We start from the raw sequence: 22,747 nt of genomic DNA, 5'->3' as shown, positions 1-22,747 counted from the left end.
CTTCACATGAGGATGGAAGCACTCATCCTCTCGCTAGAAAAATGAAAAGACTTAAGCTGGTAAAAGCACAGCAAAGAACTGTGCATTCTTCTAAATCACAAATCCCCAAGGAGAGTCCAATTGTGTCGGGTGCGATGCCTGACCTTCCCAACACTGGATGGGAAGAGGTGGCTCCTTCCACCATTTGCACGCCCCCTGCAAGTGCTGGAAGGAGCACCCGCAGTCCAGTTCCTGATAGTCAAATTGAAGATGTCACTGTTGAAGTATACCAGGATGAGGAAATGGGTATTGCTGGCGCTGAGGAGGAAATTGACAAGGAGGACTCTGATGGTGAGGTGGTTTGTTTAAGTCAGGTACCCGGGGAAACACCTGTTGTCCGTGGGACGAATATGGCCATTGACATGCCTGGTCAAATTACAAAAAAAATCACCTCTTCGGTGTGGAATTATTTTAACACAAATGCGGACAACAGGTGTCAAGCCGTGTGTTGCCTTTGTCAAGCTGTAATAAGTAGGGGTAAGGACGTTAACCACCTCGGAACATCCTCCCTTATACGTCACCTGCAGCGCATTCATCATAAGTCAGTGACAAGTTCAAAAACTTTGGATGACAGCGGAAGCAGTCCACTGACAACTAAATCCCTTCCTCTTGTAACCAAGCTCCTGCAAACCACACCACCAACTCCCTCAGTGTCAATTTCCTCCTTACACAGGAAAGCCAATAGTCCTGCAGGCCATGTTACTGGCAAGTCTGACGAGTCCTCTCCTGCCTGGGATTCCTCCGATGCATCCTTGAGTGTTACACCTCCTGCTGCTGGCGCTGCTGTTGTTGCTGCTGGGAGTCGATCGTCATCCCAGAGGGGAAGTCGGAAGACCACTTGTACTACTTCCAGTAAGCAATTGACTGTCCAACAGTCCTTTGCGAGGAAGATGAAATATCACAGCAGTCATCCTGCTGCAAAGCGGATAACTCAGGCCTTGGCAGCCTGGGCGGTGAGAAGCGTGTTTCCGTTATCCACCGTTGATTCACAGGCAACTACAGACTTGATTGAGGTACTGTGTCCCCGGTACCAAATACCATCTAGGTTCCATTTCTCTAGGCAGGCGATACCGAAAATGTACACAGACCTCAGAAAAAGAGTCACCAGTGTCCTAAAAAATGCAGTTGTACCCAATGTCCACTTAAACACGGACATGTGGACAAGTGGAGCAGGGCAGACTCAGGACTATATGACTGTGACAGCCCACTGGGTAGATGTATTGCCTCCCGCAGCAAGAACAGCAGCGGCGGCACCAGTAGCAGCATCTCGCAAATGCCAACTCATTCCTAGGCAGGCTACGCTTTGTATCACTGCTTTCCAGAAGAGGCACACAGCTGACAACTTCTTACGGAAACTGAGGAACATCATCGCAGAATGGCTTACCCCAAATGGACTCTCCTGGGGATTTGTGACATCGGACAACGCCAGCAATATTGTGCGTGCATTACATCTGGGCAAATTCCAGCACGTCCCATGTTTTGCACATACATTGAATTTGGTGGTGCAGAGTTATTTAAAAAATGACAGGGGCGTGCAAGAGATGCTGTCGGTGGCCCGAAGAATTGCGGGCCACTTTCGGCATTCAGCCACCGCGTGCCGAAGACTGGAGCACCAGCAAACAGTCCTGAACCTGCCCTGCCATCATCTGAAGCAAGAGGTGGTAACGAGGTGGAATTCAACCCTCTATATGCTTCAGAGGATGGAGGAGCAGCAAAAGGCCCATTCAAGCCTATACATCTGCCTACGATATAGGCAAAGGAGGGGGAATGCACCTGACTCAAGCGCAGTGGAGAATGATTTCAACGTTGTGCAAGGTTCTGCAACCCTTTGAACTTGCCACACGTGAAGTCAGTTCAGACACTGCCAGCCTGAGTCAGGTCATTCCCCTCATCAGGCTTTTGCTGAAGAAGCTGGAGACATTGAAGGAGGAGCTAAAACAGAGCGATTCCGCTAGGCATGTGGGACTTGTGGATGGAGCCCTTAATTCGCTTAACCAGGATTCACGGGTGGTCAATCTGTTGAAATCAGAGCACTACATTTTGGCCACCGTGCTCGATCCTAGATTTAAAACCTACGTTGGATCTCTCTTTCCGGCAGACACAAGTCTGCAGAGGTTCAAAGACCTGCTGGTGAGAAAATTGTCAAGTCAAGCGGAACGTGACCCATCAACAGCTCCTCCTTCACATTCTCCCGCAACTGGGGAGCGAGGAAAAGGCTAAGAATTCCGAGGCCACCCGCTGGCGGTGATGCAGGGCAGTCTGGAGAGAGTGCTGACATCTGGTCCGTACTGAAGGACCTGCCAACGATTACTGACATGTCGTCTACTGTCACTGCATATGATTCTGTCACCATTGAAAGAATGGTGGAGGATTATATGAGTGACCGCATCCAAGTAGGCACGTCAGACAGTCCGTACGTATACTGGCAGGAAAAAGAGGCAATTTGGAGGCCCTTGCAGAAACTGGCTTTATTTTACCTAAGTTGCCCTCCCTCCAGTGTGTACTCCGGTGAGTGTTTAGTGCAGCCGCTCACCTTGTCAGCAATCGGCGTACGAGGTTACTTCCAGAAAATGTGGAGAAGATGATGTTCATCAAAATGAATTATAATCAATTCCTCCGTGGAGACATTCACCAGCAATTGCCTCCAGAAAGTACACAGGGACCTGAGATGGTGGATTCCAGTGGGGACGAATTAATAATCTGTGAGAAGGGGGATGTACAAAGTGAAAGGGGTGAGGAATCGGACGATAAGGAGGAGGTGGACATCTTTCCTCTGTAGAGCCAGTTTGTGCAAGGAGAGATTGATTGCTTCTTTTTTGGTGGGGGGCCCAAACCAACCAGTCATTTCAGTCACAGTTGTGTGGCAGACCCTGTCGCTGAAATGATGGGTTTGTTAAAGTGTGCATGTCCTGTTTATACAACATAAGGGTGGGTGGGAGGCCCAAGGACAATTCCATCTTGCACCTTTTTTTTTTCCATTTTTCTTTGCATCATGTGCTTTTTGGGGACTATTTTTTTGAAGTGCCATCCTGTCTGACACTGCAGTGCCACTCCTAGTTGGGCCAAGTGTTTGTGTCGGCCACTTTAGTCGCTTAGCTTAGTCATCCAGCGACCTCGGTGCAAATTTTAGGACTAAAAATAATATTGTGAGGTGTGAGGTGTTCAGAATAGACTGAAAATGAGTGGAAATTATGGTTATTGAGGTTAATAATACTATGGGATCAAAATGACCCCCAAATTCTATGATTTAAGCTGTTTTTGAGGTTTTTTTTGTAAAAAAAATACCCGAATCCAAAACACACCCGAATCCGACAAAAAATTTTCAGGGAGGTTTTGCCAGAACGCATCCGAATCCAAAACACGGCCGCGGAACCGAATCCAAAACCAAAACCCAAAAAATGTCCGGTGCACATCACTACTATATATATATATATATATAGATATATATATATATATATATATATATATATGTGTATATATATATATATATAGATATATATATAGATATATATATATATAAAACAAAGACCAGCAACATCCATGGGACCCCTTTCAGTCCGGCATGGTCGGGTATGCGTTTTCTTTTTTTACCAAGTACGTGGATTATCTCCCGGACACTGGATGAGGTGAGTCTAATTTGTTTCACAGGTACCCCGGATCGTCGGAGACTGTGGCAGTCGGCGGGTCAACATAGGTAAGTATGTGTGTGTCAGCAGTTGTGTAATAAAGTTTTACTATCAAGTATCAAGGTGTGTGTCTCCTGTTTTTATTTGGATATTTTTTTCCAGTAGAACTACAGGTACCAGCGGGCCCGTTTTTCTCCCGCATGCTGGTACTTGTGGTTCTCCAAGTACCAGCTTGCGGGGGAGGCTTGCTGGGACTTGTAGTACTACTGGAAAAAACAATATTCTTTCACATTTCTCAAGGCTATCAGCCTCCCATCCGCAGCCCTTGGATGGGGGGGACAGCCTCGGGCTTCACCCCTGGCCCTTGGGTGGCTGGGGGGGGGGACCCCTTGATTGAAGGGGTCCTCACTCCCCCAGGGTACCCCGGCCACGGGTGACTAGTTGGATATTTAATGCCACGGCCGCAGGGCACTGTATAAAAGTGACCCCCGGCTGTGGCATTATCTGTCCAGCTAGTAGAGCCCGATGCTGGTGTATAAAATACGGGGGACCCCTACTCTTTTTGTCCCCCGTATTTTTTGCACCAGGCGCAGAGCCCGGTGCTGGTTTTAAAAATACGGGGGATCCTTGTCAATTTTTTCACCGGATTTTTAGAACCAGCTCGAAGAGCCTGAGGCTGGTTATGCTTTGGAGGGGGGACCCCACGCCATTTTTTTCGAGTTTTTCCAGTTTTTTCCCGTTTTTAAAAAACCGGATCAAAATCCGTCAAATCGGCCGTTTTTCGGCCGCGGGACTGTCGAATCCGTTTTTTATTGCATATGGTCAATTTCGGCACCCACTTGCCGAAATTAGCCTGTCGAATTGTGTCGAGTTGAAAAACGGCCGATAATTTGCCGCGATTCGCCGCTAATTGCATATACCCCATAGTATCTTGGCATTAAGATAAACAATATTCATCGGTGGGATTTCCCAAGTAGGCCCCATGAGATATAAATACTTGTGTGGAGGCACTTCGTTTTAAAGGTAGCTCATTTGTTAAATTTGTAACTCATTAGCCTGGTTATATGAAGAGTAGTTACATTAGCATAGTGTTACATAGCCAAAGTGTGCATAGATCTTCCTGCAGGGTGTGCATCCAGCTCAGGGGCCGTTATAGTGTGCATTACACACCTTAGTCATGTGCAAGTGACACACTGTGAATGGCCAGAGTATATATACCTGGAGTTAATTGAACAAACAGACTCATCTGTAATACAGATAATCAAACAGCTGAAATTAGAAATATCCCCCGTGAGTAGCCACGCTCTCAGCAGCCGTTGCTAGGAGACGCGGCCGCCAGCCAATAGTACTCCCGCTTCCACCCCTTGTGACCGGAAGATAATGTCCGGTAACCAGGTCAAACAGGAACCAGGAGGATATAGAGCGGTGGAGCATTGCCATGGCGACAATACAGCGCAATTTAAAAGAATACTACTCACATATCTGGCGGTAACACAGCGTCGCCATGGTAACACAGACTGACAAAAATAGTAAACAAGGCAGAAGAAAAAAGGACTAAAAAATAAACATAATAGTGATGAGGCTATTTGAAAAAGCCTCCGGTATTATACTTGGCCATAGAATAACAAACACAAAACAAGACAGACATGTAAAGAGGACAATAACTAGCACCCATCATACTGAATGTTTAAAGACTAGTGCAGTGTAAACAATCATGTTTAATATCTACATTAAACCACCACTAGGTTGACAAACTCTCCTAAATAAAGCAATTAAGTGATTGTCCCTCATTGAGACCATATGGTGTCACTGTATTAAGCTGGTAAATCCAGAAACATTCCCTTTTGTAGGAATAGTTTGTTTCGGTCTCCCCCACGTCTCAGTTGTGGTATATGGTTGATAGGCATGCAGCAAAAATCAGACAATTTGTGTTTGCACACCGCATAATGCCTCGCTACTGGAGGTGTATTTGAATCGAGTTTCATCATCGCCTTTTTGATGGAAGACCAATGCATTGCAATGCGTTCCTTTAGTGATCTAATAGTTTTACCCACATATAGCTTGTTACAGGGGCAAACAATCATATAAATGACAAAACGGCTGTCACAGTCCAGATGATGGTGAATAGTATGCAATATGCCCTTTGCAGGATCCTTAAACTTCTCACCCACAAGGAGGAACTGGCAATTCACACACCCATGGCACTTAAAAGCACCATTCTTGGCTCGCAACCGTGTATTCTTCTTGATCGGTCCTATATCGGATTTGGCCACTATATCTTTGATGTATTGACTCCGTTTATAACAGAAGAGTGGAAAATTCTGACAGAATTGGCCAATGGTCTCATCCGATTGTAGTATATGCCAGTGTTTCAGGATAATGCTACGAATATGTTTTGAGGCAATAGAATATGTCTATGTGAACACCAGTCGATCTGTTTCAGCATTCTGCTTATTACCGCTCAAAGCCTCCTCTCGTGTCAGACTCATGCAATGGGCAATGGCTTCTGCAATCTCATTTTCTGCATAGCCCCTTGCAATAAATCGTTCCCCCATTTCTTTGAGTACCGTTGGGAGCTCCTCAGTTTGTGAGGTAGTGTGCCACCCTCAAAAGCTGTGATAGGGGTAGGCCTTGTTTGAGAGGTAACGGATGGAAGCTATCCGCCATAAACAATGTATTCTTGTCTGTAGGTTTCTGAAAAATATGGGTTGAGATAACACCCCTACTCTTGGAAATGCTCACATCCAGGAAGTTAGCTGTGGTCTCACTAAAAGAGAGGGTGAACCTAACGGTGGTGTTTAAAGTAGAGATGAGCGCCTGAAATTTTTCGGGTTTTGTGTTTTGGTTTTGGGTTCGGTTCCGCGGCCGTGTTTTGGGTTCGAACGCGTTTTGGCAAAACCTCACCGAATTTTTTTTGTCGGATTCGGGTGTGTTTTGGATTCGGGTGTTTTTTTCAAAAAACACTAAAAAACAGCTTAAATCATAGAATTTGGGGGTCATTTTGATCCCAAAGTATTATTAACCTCAAAAACCATAATTTACACTAATTTTCAGTCTATTCTGAATACCTCACACCTCACAATATTATTTTTAGTCCTAAAATTTGCACCGAGGTCGCTGTGTGAGTAAGATAAGCGACCCTAGTGGCCGACACAAACACCGGGCCCATCTAGGAGTGGCACTGCAGTGTCACGCAGGATGTCCCTTCCAAAAAACCCTCCCCAAACAGCACATGACGCAAAGAAAAAAAGAGGCGCAATGAGGTAGCTGTGTGAGTAAGATTAGCGACCCTAGTGGCCGACACAAACACCGGGCCCATCTAGGAGTGGCACTGCAGTGTCACGCAGGATGTCCCTTCCAAAAAACCCTCCCCAAACAGCACATGACGCAAAGAAAAAAAGAGGCGCAATGAGGTAGCTGTGTGAGTAAGATTAGTGACCCTAGTGGCCGACACAAACACCGGGCCCATCTAGGAGTGTCACTGCAGTGTCACGCAGGATGTCCCTTCCAAAAAACCCTCCCCAAACAGCACATGACGCAAAGAAAAAAAGAGGCGCAATGAGGTAGCTGACTGTGTGAGTAAGATTAGCGACCCTAGTGGCCGACACAAACACCGGGCCCATTTAGGAGTGGCACTGCAGTGTCACGCAGGATGTCCCTTCCAAAAAACCCTCCCCAATCAGCACATGATGCAAAGAAAAAGAAAAGAAAAAAGAGGTGCAAGATGGAATTGTCCTTGGGCCCTCCCACCCACCCTTATGTTGTATAAACAAAACAGGACATGCACACTTTAACCAACCCATCATTTCAGTGACAGGGTCTGCCACACGACTGTGACTGATATGACGGGTTGGTTTGGACCCCCCCCAAAAAAGAAGCAATTAATCTCTCCTTGCACAAACTGGCTCTACAGAGGCAAGATGTCCACCTCATCATCACCCTCCGATATATCACCGTGTACATCCCCCTCCTCACAGATTATCAATTCGTCCCCACTGGAATCCACCATCTCAGCTCCCTGTGTACTTTGTGGTGGCAATTGCTGCTGGTCAATGTCTCCGCGGAGGAATTGATTATAATTCATTTTAATGAACATCATCTTCTCCACATTTTCTGGATGTAACCTCGTACGCCGATTGCTGACAAGGTGAGCGGCGGCACTAAACACTCTTTCGGAGTACACACTTGTGGGAGGGCAACTTAGGTAGAATAAAGCCAGTTTGTGCAAGGGCCTCCAAATTGCCTCTTTTTCCTGCCAGTATAAGTACGGACTGTGTGACGTGCCTACTTGGATGCGGTCACTCATATAATCCTCCACCATTCTTTCAATGTTGAGAGAATCATATGCAGTGACAGTAGACGACATGTCCGTAATCGTTGTCAGGTCCTTCAGTCCGGACCAGATGTCCGCATCAGCAGTCGCTCCAGACTGCCCTGCATCACCGCCAGCGGGTGGGCTCGGAATTCTGAGCCTTTTCCTCGCACCCCCAGTTGCGGGAGAATGTGAAGGAGGAGATGTTGACAGGTCGCGTTCCGCTTGACTTGACAATTTTGTCACCAGCAGGTCTTTCAACCCCAGCAGACTTGTGTCTGCCGGAAAGAGAGATCCAAGGTAGGCTTTAAATCTAGGATCGAGCACGGTGGCCAAAATGTAGTGCTCTGATTTCAACAGATTGACCACCCGTGAATCCTTGTTAAGCGAATTAAGGGCTCCATCCACAAGTCCCACATGCCTAGCGGAATCGCTCCGTGTTAGCTCCTCCTTCAATGTCTCCAGCTTCTTCTGCAAAAGCCTGATGAGGGGAATGACCTGACTCAGGCTGGCAGTGTCTGAACTGACTTCACGTGTGGCAAGTTCAAAGGGCATCAGAACCTTGCACAACGTTGAAATCATTCTCCACTGCGCTTGAGACAGGTGCATTCCACCTACTATATCGTGCTCAATTGTATAGGCTTGAATGACCTTTTGCTGCTCCTCCAACCTCTGAAGCATATAGAGGGTTGAATTCCACCTCGTTACCACTTCTTGCTTCAGATGATGGCAGGGCAGGTTCAGTAGTTTTTGGTGGTGCTCCAGTCTTCTGTACGTGGTGCCTGTACGCCGAAAGTGTCCCGCAATTCTTCTGGCCACCGACAGCATCTCTTGCACGCCCCTGTCGTGTTTTAAAAAATTCTGCACCACCAAATTCAAGGTATGTGCAAAACATGGGACGTGCTGGAATTTGCCCATATTTAATGCACACACAATATTGCTGGCGTTGTCCGATGCCACAAATCCACAGGAGAGTCCAATTGGGGTAAGCCATTCCGCGATGATCTTCCTCAGTTGCCGTAAGAGGTTTTCAGCTGTGTGCGTATTCTGGAAAGCGGTGATACAAAGCATAGCCTGCCTAGGAAAGAGTTGGCGTTTGCGAGATGCTGCTACTGGTGCCGCCGCTGCTGTTCTTGCGGCGGGAGTCCATACATCTACCCAGTGGGCTGTCACAGTCATATAGTCCTGACCCTGCCCTGCTCCACTTGTCCACATGTCCGTGGTTAAGTGGACATTGGGTACAACTGCATTTTTTAGGACACTGGTGAGTCTTTTTCTGACGTCCGTGTACATTCTCGGTATCGCCTGCCTAGAGAAGTGGAACCTAGATGGTATTTGGTAACGGGGGCACACTGCCTCAATAAATTGTCTAGTTCCCTGTGAACTAACGGCGGATACCGGACGCACGTCTAACACCAACATAGTTGTCAAGGCCTCAGTTATCCGCTTTGCAGCAGGATGACTGCTGTGATATTTCATCTTCCTCGCAAAGGACTGTTGGACAGTCAATTGCTTACTGGAAGTAGTACAAGTGGGCTTACGACTTCCCCTCTGGGATGACCATCGACTCCCAGCAGCAACAACAGCAGCGCCAGCAGCAGTAGGCGTTACACGCAAGGATGCATCGGAGGAATCCCAGGCAGGAGAGGAATCGTCAGAATTGCCAGTGACATGGCCTGCAGGACTATTGGCATTCCTGGGGAAGGAGGAAATTGACACTGATGGAGTTGGTGGGGTGGTTTGCGTGAGCTTGGTTACAAGAGGAAGGGATTTACTGGTCAGTGGACTGCTTCCGCTGTCACCCAAAGTTTTTGAACTTGTCACTGACTTATTATGAATGCGCTGCAGGTGACGTATAAGGGAGGATGTTCCGAGGTGGTTAACGTCCTTACCCCTACTTATTACAGCTTGACAAAGGGAACACACGGCTTGACACCTGTTGTCCGCATTTCTGTTGAAATACCTCCACACCGAAGAGCTGATTTTTTTGGTATTTTCACCTGGCATGTCAACGGCCATATTCCTCCCACGGACAACAGGTGTCTCCCCGGGTGCCTGACTTAAACAAACCACCTCACCATCAGAATCCTCCTGGTCAATTTCCTCCCCAGCGCCAGCAACACCCATATCCTCCTCATCCTGGTGTACTTCAACACTGACATCTTCAATCTGACTATCAGGAACTGGACTGCGGGTGCTCCTTCCAGCACTTGCAGGGGGCGTGCAAATGGTGGAAGGCGCATGCTCTTCACGTCCAGTGTTGGGAAGGTCAGGCATCGCAACCGACACAATTGGACTCTCCTTGTGGATTTGGGATTTCGAAGAATGCACAGTTCTTTGCTGTGCTGCTTTTGCCAGCTTGAGTCTTTTCATTTTTCTAGCGAGAGGCTGAGTGCTTCCATCCTCATGTGAAGCTGAACCACTAGCCATGAACATAGGCCAGGGCCTCAGCCGTTCCTTGCCACTCTGTGTCGTAAATGGCATATTGGCAAGTTTACGCTTCTCCTCCGACAATTTTATTTTAGGTTTTGGAGTCCTTTTTTTTCTGATATTTGGTGTTTTGGATTTGACATGCTCTGTACTATGACATTGGGCATCGGCCTTGGCAGACGACGTTGCTGGCATTTCATCGTCTCGGCCATGACTAGTGGCAGCAGCTTCAGCACGAGGTGGAAGTGGATCTTGATCTTTCCCTAATTTTGGAACCTCAACATTTTTGTTCTCCATATTTTAATAGGCACAACTAAAAGGCACCTCAGGTAAACAATGGAGATGGATACTAGTATACAATTATGGACTGCCTGCCGAGTGCAGACACAGAGGTAGCCACAGCCGTGAACTACCGTACTGTACTGTGTCTGCTGCTAATATAGACTGGTTGATAAAGAGATGTCTATGTAACTATGTATGTATAAAGAAGAAAGAAAAAACAACCACGGTTAGGTGGTATACAATTATGGACGGACTGCCTGCCGAGTGCAGACACAGAGGTAGCCACAGCCGTGAACTACCGTACTGTACTGTGTCTGCTGCTAATATAGACTGGTTGATAAAGAGATGTCTATGTAACTATGTATGTATAAAGAAGAAAGAAAAAAAAACCACGGTTAGGTGGTATACAATTATGGACGGACTGCCTGCCGAGTGCAGACACAGAGGTAGCCACAGCCGTGAACTACCGTACTGTACTGTGTCTGCTGCTAATATAGACTGGTTGATAAAGAGATGTCTATGTAACTATGTATGTATAAAGAAGAAAGAAAAAAAACCACGGTTAGGTGGTATACAATTATGGACTGACTGCCTGCCGAGTGCAGACACAGAGGTAGCCACAGCCGTGAACTACCGTACTGTACTGTGTCTGCTGCTAATATAGACTGGTTGATAAAGAGATGTCTATGTAACTATGTATGTATAAAGAAGAAAGAAAAAAAAACCACGGTTAGGTGGTATACAATTATGGACGGACTGCCTGCCGAGTGCAGACACAGAGGTAGCCACAGCCGTGAACTACCGTACTGTACTGTGTCTGCTGCTAATATAGACTGGTTGATAAAGAGATGTCTATGTAACTATGTATGTATAAAGAAGAAAGAAAAAAAAAACCACGGTTAGGTGGTATACAATTATGGACGGACTGCCTGCCGAGTGCAGACACAGAGGTAGCCACAGCCGTGAACTACCGTACTGTACTGTGTCTGCTGCTAATATAGACTGGTTGATAAAGAGATGTCGTAGTAGTATGTATGTATAAAGAAGAAAAAAAAAACCACGGTTAGGTGGTATACAATTATGGACGGACTGCCTGCCGAGTGCAGACACAGAGGTAGCCACAGCCGTGAACTACCGTACTGTGTCTGCTGCGACTGGATGATAAATGATATAAAAAATATATATATATCACTACTGCAGCCGGACAGGTATATATTATATATTATATAATGACGGACCTGCTGGACACTGTCTGTCAGCAGAATGAGTTTTATTTTTATAGAATAAAAAAAACAACAACACACAAGTGAAGTCACACGACGAGTGTTTAACTTTTTCAGGCAATCACAATATAAGTATACTACTAACTATACTGGTGGTCAGTGTGGTCAGGTCACTGGTCAGTCACACTGGCAGTGGCACTCCTGCAGCAAAAGTGTGCACTGTTTAATTTTAATATAATATTATGTACTCCTGGCTCCTGCTATAACCTATAACTGGCACTGCAGTGCTCCCCAGTCTCCCCCACAATTATAAGCTGTGTGAGCTGAGCAGTCAGACAGATATATAATATATATAGATGATGCAGCACACTGGGCTGAGCCTGAGCAGTGCACACAGATATGGTATGTGACTGAGTCACTGTGTGTATCGCTTTTTTCAGGCAGAGAACGGATATATTAAATAAACTGCACTGTCTGGTGGTCACTCACTAGTAAACTCTCTGCACTCTCTACACTTCTACAGTACTCCTCCTAGTCCTAAGCTCCAGTAAATCTCTCTCTCTTATAATCTAAATGGAGAGGACGCCAGCCACGTCCTCTCCCTATCAATCTCAATGCACGTGTGAAAATGGCGGCGACGCGCGGCTCCTTATATAGAATCCGAGTCTCGCGAGAATCCGACAGCGTCATGATGACGTTCGGGCGCGCTCGGGTTAACCGAGCAAGGCGGGAGGATCCGAGTCTGCTCGGACCCGTGAAAAAAACCATGAAGTTCGGGCGGGTTCGGATTCAGAGAAACCGAACCCGCTCATCTCTAGTTTAAAGCATTAAGGAAATTAATGAACTCCGTCAGAGCATCCGCTCCCCCAGTCCACACCAGAAAGAGATCATCTATGTAACATACATAAAAATAAATAAACTTTGAAAAAAATGGATGAGACATAATATGCTGCTTTTCATACATCTGCATAAAGAGGTTGGCATACGATTGGGCCATATTAGACTCCATCGTAGTCCCTCGAAGTTGCAAGAAGAAATAATTCTCAAAAAGAAAATAGTTTTTACGTAACACAATCTCAATAAGTAATAACAAAAATTCAACATTAGGACCTCTGTAGTGGGGACTGGAGGTGATGAGTGCCCGTACAGAGTCCAAACCATCAATATGGGAGATGTTTGTATACAGGCTTGCGATATCCAACTTAACCAATAAACTATGGTCTGGTAAAGTGCCAAGTGCTTCCAACTGTCGAATAAAATCAGTGGTGTCTTTCAAAAAGTAATCCATATTCTGAATGACAGGTTGTAACCAAAAATCAATATATTGGGAAATAGGTTGGCACAGTGATCCACATGAAGAGATAATCGGCCTGCCTGGAGGTTGCACTAATGTCTTGTGTATTTTGGGGAGTACGTAAATCAAGGGTATCCTAGGGTGTGTCTGAGTCAGAAAATAAATGGTAGACTCATCTATCCAGCCATTCGTAAGCCCTAAACCAAGCACTAAAAGAGAGGGTGAACCTAATGATGGTGTTTAAAGCATTAAGGAAATGAATGAACTCTGTCAGAGCATCCGCACCCCCAGTCCACATCAGAAAGAGATAAAAACAACAAATATAAGGCGGTTAAGGAGGATTACAAGGATTCTCGAGTATACAGTTGGTTAACTGGTGGAGATTTTAAGCCTGCCTGGAGGGGTGGGAATAGGCTTAGGAGAATCGAGTTAATAGAAATTTTTCTCAGTTGGATACACATGCCTCTGCTAGCGACTCAGACCAATCACAGGCACACACATCTGCTTCTTTTTTAGGAGGAAGTGTAACCAGGATCAGATACAAAAAAACAAAAGACCCTGTCGGAGGGGAGGACTCAGACACAGGAGGAGGGAAAAATCAGAAAAGAAACAAGGTGAAATAGTCATCTTTAATTTGTTGTCCTACACACCTAACGTACATGAGATGTCTTTTATCTAAATGACTCTTGTTTGTGAGGACATATAGACAGCGACCTTTTGACCTTGAAGTTGAGTCATTTAAATTTCATAGATTGCTTAAATTAAAGGACTTCTTTGCTAAAAAGGACTCTCCTGTGTCTGATACCCCCCAACCGAGATTCAAACCAAAAAGTACCTTTGATCCCCCTGGCACCAATCCCTCTATTGAAACCTCTATTAGACTTGTCAAATATGACACATCTACATTTGTAGGAAAACAAAAAATTTCCTTCTCAAATTTATCTAGAGAAGAAAATGTGGCTCTTGGTTCCCTGCGTGACAATCCAGAAATTATGATACGCCTGTCTGATAAAGGCGGTGGTATCGTATTGTTTGATAGAGTGGACTATGTCCAGGAAATCAAGAGACAAGTACTAGACATAGAGTGCTACAAAATACTGAGCTATGATCCCACCTACACTTATAAGAAGGAGACAGATGTGGTGCATCGTTTAAGGCTTACTAATAGCTGGATAGATGAGTCTGACAGAAATAACCATAATTCAGTGACCTGAAATTACAGACTGAAAAAACCACAAATCAATGAACTAAAATAACTCACAGGAATGTATGTGGGAAGACAAAAAATGCTGTGTACCCAAAAACCTTGGAATAGCATAATTTATAACAGAAGGAAAACTTTAAACCCATCTCGTAATGGAAAAATGATTATAAAACTGAACAGCTGGGGATCAGGGCTACTGGCGACACCACAAAAATGACACTGAGCAGCCAACTTATGGGTGTGTCGGAAGAGCTACTAATCTACTAATTATTTTTAGTAAGTTGACAGCTACATCCAACTCATTGGTAACTGGAAAATGTAAGCCCTGGCAATACCGGGTATTTCAGCTAGTTACATTTTAAACAGATAACAGTAAATATAATTTATTCTCATTTATTACAGGTATTGGAAAGTTTAAAGGACGATATCTTCATAGCCGAGATTATAAGAGCCCAGAAGAATTTCAGGGAAAAAGAGTGATTGTAATCGGGATTGGAAACTCCGGCGGGGACATTGCTGTTGAAGTTAGCAGGACAGCATCTCAGGTTCAGTTGCTGGAATACGCAGAATAAAACATAACTAATTTTTCCAATTTTACATTTAAACAGAAATTGAACTTTTGCTGTGTTCTAAAGGCCCATACACACTGGGTGATTTTGAGCTGAAAGCAGCTCACTTTTGGTGTGTTGAGCTGCTTTCAGCTCAAAGCCGCCCAGTGTGTATGGACAAGCGATGAGCGGTGAGCTCTGACGCGCGCTCCCGCTTCATCGCCGCCGGCCGCCATTCATCTGCTGTAGATCCAGTAGATGAACAACGGGGTGAGCGGCTTTCCATGGCGTCTTGCAATGGAAAGCCATTCACCCCCGCTGACATCGCTGGACAGGGGGGAAAATTGCTCAGTGTGTATGCACTGAGCGCTTTTCAGCCCAGCGATGTCAGCGATCACCGCTGTACATACACTCTGGGCAAAAGCCCAGTGTGTATGGACCTTTAGACTTGTGGCAAATTCCTAAGCACATTGGGGAAGAGTCAGGTTGTAAAACCCTCATTTGAGATTGTGTTTCTGTCCAATATTTAAAAGAGCAATGCTTCTACTAGCCATGTCTTGCAGGTGAAAACATTGCCCTCTTAAATATCAGACAGAAACATGAACCGAAATGACGGGTTTTACAACCCAACTCTTCAGAAATAATCTCCCAAGTGTTTATAAAATATAACATTATACGCAGTAGTAGCTACATGCAGTGGTGCCGAGAGAGGGGGGGGGATTGTACAAATTACCCAGGCCCAGGTCTGATGGAGGGGCCCAGTGGGGGCCCCGGGCTTCCTTCCCCTTAACTGGCAGCGGCAGCAGCAGCTACAGCTATTCTCCTAAGCTCAGCACACGCTGCTGACTGCTGGGCTGGAGTGTTTCCATGGTGGTGCTTAAAATAAGAATTTGGGGGTATTTTTTTCATGGCCTATTCACTCCTGTGAATAGGCCATGGCCCCTGAAAAGTACCTGGGATCAGACATACTCTCTATCTATATACAGTGTGTGTGTGTGTGTGTGTGTGTGTGTGTGTGTGTGTGTGTGTGTGTGTGTGTGTGTGTGTGTGTGTGTGTGTGTGTGTGTGTGTGTATATCATGGCTGGCACTCTGTCCAAAATACTGCACAATTTCCTGGGTGCCCTTAGTGGGATGACAGGTGGAATAAGCAGAAATACTGTGGCACTCTAGGAACTTACTAATGTAACAATATATTCTGGTGATGACCACTAATGAGCAAGTCAACATTTCAGTTTATTCAACTTTAATCATAGTAACTCCTGAAAGTTGTGTGGCATTTCTGCATATACTAAATGTTTGTGTGTTTATATATGTGTGTGTATATACACAGTGATTGCACTTACACACTATAGGGCATTTTTTTATCCCAAAATTACAATGGAGGATCCATTTTCACAAACTGATGGTGTTCCAGGGAATGCGCTCTGCAACCAATACAGCTTTTGTGTGACTGTCCCACCATCCTAATAGTGAACATTTTTGTCCCAACTGCTGGGCGGTATATCATGCTCCTGTGAGTGCATACATCCCAACATGACCCTCTCCAGGAGGGACAGAATGCTCTGCTTCTGGACTTCCCTCTTACTGTATGATTGCCATCACCTGTAGTGAAACACCTTTCTTATCCATTACCTGTTCAACACAGGTGCCGGCAATCATACATTAAGAGAAAATCCAGGAGCAGAGCATTGTGTCCCTCCTGGAGAGGATCATGTTGGGAGGTATGTGAGTGGGGACATCTCATGTGCTAGACATGCCCCTGGAGTGGTGCAGCCATGCAACTAATAGGGTGTGGCCACACCCCCTGCAGGGAGGCTCCCGGGAGGTTACTGTACAGGGGCCCAGGATTTCTGTTGGCAGCCCTGGCTACATGCAGTAGTTATTTAGGTTTAATAAAGACATATCTCCATAATGTTTAACCTAAACTGCTTTATGATCTCATGCTAGTAGCCACAGAATTACCTGGCTACAGTATATAGTAAATTTTACTGGATCGTATAAAACCTGTTGTAGTTACATTAGAGAGCTTACCTGGAGAAAACAGTAGGTCAAAAAGACTCTTAGAAGGCTTTTCCACTGACTTATACATTTTATACATTCAGTGTTTCCTATTCAAAGGACACAAATAACTATGCTGAAAAGAAAAACATATGGGGGGAATTCAGCGGTTTGCACTGCATAAACAATTGAATCGCCCCCATTTAGTTGTTTGAGGCTACTAGATGACCTACATGTACTATAACTTCATGTCAGTGCCACTGGCGCTATAAAGGGAGGACACTGATAAAAGGCTAAACTAACGGTTGCAGTATACAAGACTCTTTCTGATAATAGGAGTTTAATACCTACCGGTAAATCCTTTTTTCTTAGTCCATAGAGGATGCTGGGGTCACATTCAGAACCATGGGGGGGGTATAGACGGGATCCGCAGGAGACATGGGCACTTTAAGACTTTCAAAGAGTGTGAACTGGCTCCTCCCTCTATGCCCCTCCTCCAGACTCCAGTTATAGGAACTGTGCCCAGGAGACGGACATTTCGAGGAAAGGATTTATTGTTAAACCACGGTGAGCATCTTACCAGCTCACACCTCAAGCATGCCACAGAACGTGGCATTCAACAGAATACAAGCCAACGACATGAACGATTGCAGCAACATGCTGACAAGAACCGTAACACAACATGTGTGTAACCACAAGTAATAACTGCAGATACAGTACGCACTGGGACGGGCGCCCAGCATCCTCTACGGACTAAGAGAAAAGGATTTACCGGTAGGTATTAAAATCCTATTTTCTCATACGTCCTAGAGGATGCTGGGGTCATATTCAGAACCATGGGGTTATACCAAAGCTCTAGAACGGGCGGGAGAGTGCGAATGACTCTGCAGTACCGAATGACCAAACTTGAGGTCATCATCGGCCAAGATACCAAACTTGTAAACTTTCGCAAAAGTGTTTGCCAAGTAGCTGCTCGGCAAAGTTGCAATGCCAAGACCCCTCTGGCAGCCTCCCAAGACGAGCCCACCGTTCTAGTAGAATGGGCCCTCACCGATTTCAGTAACGGCAATCCAGCCGTGGAATGAGCATGCCGAATCGTACCACAGATCCAGCGTGTAATAGTCTGCTTGGAAGCAGGGCACCCAATCTTGTTAGGAGCAAACTGGACAAACAGAGCCTCTGTTTCCCTAATCCGAGCTGGTCTGGCGACATAAATCTTCAAAGCTCTAATCATTTAGAAACTTTGACTCAACGAAGGCGTCAGTGACCACAGGCACCACAATAAGTTGGTTCATGTGGAAAGATGAAATCACCTTCGGCAGAAATCGTTGACGTGTCCTGAACTCTGCTCCATCTTCATGGAAGATCAAATAAGGCTCTTGTGAGACAAGGCCGCTAACCCAGACACCCGCCTAGCAGTATGCCAAAGCCAACAGAATGACCACTTCCCAAGTGATGAATTTCAACTCCACCTTCTGTAAAGGTTCAAACCAATGTGATTGAAGGAACTGCAACACCACATTAAGATCCCATGGTGCCATTGGGGGCATAAATGGAGGTTGGATGTGCAGCACTCCTTTCACGAACGTCTGACCTTCTGGGAGAGAGGCCAATTGTTTTTGAAAGAAAACCGATAAGGCTGAAATCTGTACCTTAATTGAGCCCAACTTTAGGCCCGCATCCACACCTGCTTGTAGAAAATTGAGAAAACGTCCTAGCTGAAATTCTGCCGTAGGAGCCTTCTTGGAGTCACCAAGAAACATATTTTCTCCAAGTACGGTGGTAATGTTTAGACGTTACTCCTTTTCTGTCTGAAGAAGTGTGGGAATGACTGCACTGGAAATACCCTTTTGGGCTAGGATCTGGCGTTCAACTGCCATGCCGTCAAACGTAATCGCAGTAAGTGTTGATACACGCACGGCCCCTGCTGTAACAGGTCCTCGCATAAAGGAAGAGGCCAGGAATGTCCTATGAGTAATTCCTGAAGATCTGGATACCAAGCCCTCCTTGGCCAGTCTGGGACAATGAGGATCGCTTGAACCTTTGTTCTTCTTATGATCTTTAGAACCTTTAGAATGAGAGGAAGTGGAGGGAATGCATACACCGACTGATACACCTATGGTGTCACCAATGCATCCACTGCTATTGCTTGAGGGTCCCACGACCTGGAACAATATCTCTGAAGCTTCTTGTTGAGACGAGATGTCATCATGTCTATTTGAGGAATTCCCCCAATGACTTGTCACTTCTGTGAAGACCTCTTGATGGAGGCCCCACTCTCCTGGATGGAGATCGTATCTGCTGAGAAATTCTGCTTCCCAGTTGTCCACACCTGGAATGAAGATCGCTGACCGAGCGCTTGTATGCTTTTCCGCCCAGCGGAGAACCTTTGTGGCTTCTGCCATTGCCGCTCTGCTTTTTTGTTCCACCCTGGTGGTTTATGTACGCTACTGCTGTTACATTGTCCGACTGGATCAGTATGGCAGATTGCGAAGAAGATGTTCCGCTTGTAGATGGCCGTTGTAAAAGACCCTTAACTCCAGAACGTTTATGTGGAGACAAGTTTCCTGGCTTGACCATCTTCCTTGGAAGTTTTCCCCCTGTGTGACTGCTCCCCAGCCTCGGAGACATGCATCCGTGGTTAGTAGGATCCAGTCCTGGATCCCGAACCTTCATCCTTCTAGGAGGTGAGAGCTGTGCAGCCACCACAGGAGTGAGATTCTGGTCTTGGAAGAGAGGATTAACCTTCGGTGCCTGTGCAGGTGGGATCCGGACCCCTTGTCCAACTGGTCCAACTGAAACACTCTGGCATGGAATCTGCCAAACTGAATGGCCTCGTAGGCCGCAACCATCTTCCCCAGCAACCGAGTGCCTTGATGTATTGACACTTTAGCTGGTTTCAGAATTTGTTTGACCAGACTCTGAAGTTCCAGAGCCTTTTCCACTGGAGGAAAAACTCTCTGTAGTTCTGTGGCTAGTATCATTCCCAAAAACGACAACCGCGTCGTCAGAATCAACTGTGATTTTGGCAAGTTTAGGAGCCAACCATGTTGTCGAAGAACTGTCAGGGAGAGTGCAATGTTTTGCACCAACTGGTCCCTGGATCTAGCCTTTATCAGGAGATCGTCCAAGTACGGGATAATCGTGACCCCATCATTTCCGCCATCACATTGGTGAAAATCCTCGGAGCCGTAGACCGACCCAACGGCAACGTTGAATTTGGATTTTTATTTTTTTTAGGTAGAAATTGAGAGATTTCAGGTGTAGGATTGGTCTGACCGAGCCGTCCGGCTTCGGGACCACGAATAGGTTTGAATAAAAGCCTTCTTCCGGTTGTGACGGGGGAACCATGACAATGACCTGTTTTTGACACAACTTTTGTATTGCGTCGCATACTACCTCCCTGTCCAGAAAAGAAGCTTCTAAGGCCAATTTGAAAAATCGGCGAGGGGAAACGTCTTGAAACTCCAGGTTGTACCCTTGGGATACTATTTGTAAAACCCATGGGTCCAGATCCGAACGAAACCAGAACTGACTGAAGAGTTTGAGACGTGCCCCCACCGGTGCGGACTCCCGCAGAGGAGTCCCAGCGTCATTTGGTGGATTAGGCAGAAGCCAGGGAGGACTTCTGCTCCTGGGGACCCGACAAGGCTGCTGATATTTTACCTTTTCCCCCTCCTCTAGTAGCAAGGAAGTAAGAACCTCGCCCTTTTCTGTATTTATTGAGCCGAAAGGTTTCTTTTGTTGTGGTGAATCCACAATGCTCGTCTAGTTGAGACTGCCATGGCATTGGCCTTTGATCCCAAAAAGGCCAATATCTCTCGCAGTTCCCTTTAGGTAAGCTGCAGCGTCCTTGATATCATCCAGCGTCAAGAGGAATGATATCCCTATCTAGGGTATCTATATCAGATGACAAGTTATCTGCCCACTTTTTTATAGCACTACTCACCCACGCAGAGGCAATGACCAGTCTGAGTAGCGTACCAGTGGTCGCCTAAATGTATTTTAACGTATTTTCTTGCTTACGATCCGCAGGGTCCTTAAGGGCCGCTGTGCCAGGTGACAGGAGAGCCACCTTTTTAGACAAATGTGATAGGGCCTTGTCTACAATGGGGGGCGACTCCCACTTTTCCCTATCCTCAGTGGGAAAAGGATAAGCCACCGGAATCCTTCTGGGAATCTGAAACTTTCTGTCAGGGCTTTCCCAGACTTTCTCAAATAGAGTGTTCAGTTCATGAGAGGGGGAACAAAAGTCCCTCATCTTTCTTTATATAGGCATATCCTCTTGTCAGGAACAGTAGGGTCATCAGTGACGTGTAAGACGTCCTTAGTAGCCCCAATCATGTACTGAATACTCTTTGCCACATTTGGATCTATGTTGGAATCATTATAGTCGACACTGGAATCGGTGTCCATGTCGGTATCCTGTAGCAACTGGGCAAAATAACGCTTCTGTGACCTCAAGGGTCTGCTAAGGAATAAGAGGGATAATTTAAAACATTACGTTCCACTTCTGAGTCTGAGACTCAGGCTTATCCAACCTTTTTCACCCAGTCAGGTATGGATGGTGCCGACAGGGCCACATCACACGGCTGCGTCCCTAATATAGTGTGCTCTGTACGAGCCTTCAGCCTCAAACATGTCAACACACGTGTACCACAACACCCACAGACACACGGGGTTACAGGGGACAGACCTGTCAGAGGGACACAGAGAGGATTTTTGTCAGCTAACTCCCCAGTGCAAAAAAAGACACAAAGCCTGTGAACTATAACATTGAAAACAGACCTGCTGCGCTTTATAATATAATACAAGCACCATATACAATGCCCCCCCCCCCGTTTTTGCACCCTGATACATGTCAGTAGTGAAAGGAGGACCAGCGTTTTACTTGAGAAAATGGCGCTGAGTAGTGTGCTGGCTTAGTGAGGAAGAAGCCCCGCCCCCGTAATGACGCTCTTCTCCCGCTCTTAAATAAATAATTAATTATACTGGCGGGGTTTAAATGAGAATTTTTTGCTGCCCAGGGTGCCCCTGTCAGCAGTGTGAGGAAAGCCAGCGTCTCTACAGCCTGTGTTGAGCTGTGAGGAAGAAGCTCCGCCCCCATAATGGCGCGCTTCTCCCGCAATTTTCAATAAATATTTATACTGGCGGGGGTTAGGACAGTGCCTTGGCACTAATGTCCCCTCTTGCCAGTGGTACATTGAGGATTTATATGCTGCCCAGGGCCCCCCCCCGCGCCCTGCACTCTGTAGTGCTGTGTGTGTGTGGGAGTATGGCGCGCAGTGTCCGTTCGCTGTGCGGTACCTCATAAATGCCGTCACTGAAGTCTTGTTTTCTTCAGCTACTCACCTGTCTTCTGACTTCTGGATCTGTAAGGGGGGTGACGGCCGGCTGTGGGAGCGAGCATCTGGGCGTACCCAGCGATCAAACCCTCAGGAGCTAATGGTGTCCTGTAGCCAGAAGCAGAGCCCTTGAACTCACTAGAAGTGGGTCATACTTCTCTCCCCTAAGTCCCACGAAGCAGGGAGACTGTTGCCAGCAGCCTCCCTGAAAATAAAAAACTTAACAAAAGTCTTTTTCAGAGAAACTCTGTAGAGCTCCCCTGTAGTGCATCCAGTCTGCCTGGGCACAATTCTAAAACTGGAGTCTGGAGGAGGGGCATAGAGGGAGGAGCCAGTTCACACCGTTTGAAAGTCTTAAAATGCTCATGTCTCCTGTGGATCCCGTCTATACCCCCCCTTCATGGTTCTGAATGTGACCCCATCATCCTCTAGGACGTATGAGAAA

General features: G+C 46.2%; 1 protein-coding gene across 1 annotated transcript in view; it reads left to right on the top strand.

Annotated features, from left to right (window-relative positions):
• Window positions 1-22,747, top strand: part of LOC134957827 (flavin-containing monooxygenase 5-like) — a 163,346-nt gene that overhangs the window by 117,357 nt on the left and 23,242 nt on the right. Inside the window, exon 5 of the mRNA XM_063940026.1 lies at window positions 14,813-14,955. Within this exon, the coding sequence (XP_063796096.1) occupies window positions 14,813-14,955 (143 nt within the window). The remainder of the gene's footprint in view (window positions 1-14,812; window positions 14,956-22,747) is intronic.

This window comes from Pseudophryne corroboree, chromosome 9, assembly GCF_028390025.1.
Source record: "Pseudophryne corroboree isolate aPseCor3 chromosome 9, aPseCor3.hap2, whole genome shotgun sequence".
Classification (NCBI taxonomy): domain Eukaryota; kingdom Metazoa; phylum Chordata; class Amphibia; order Anura; family Myobatrachidae; genus Pseudophryne; species Pseudophryne corroboree.
Note: the sequence above shows the minus strand (reverse complement) of the source record. Positions and strands in the feature narration are given on the sequence as shown.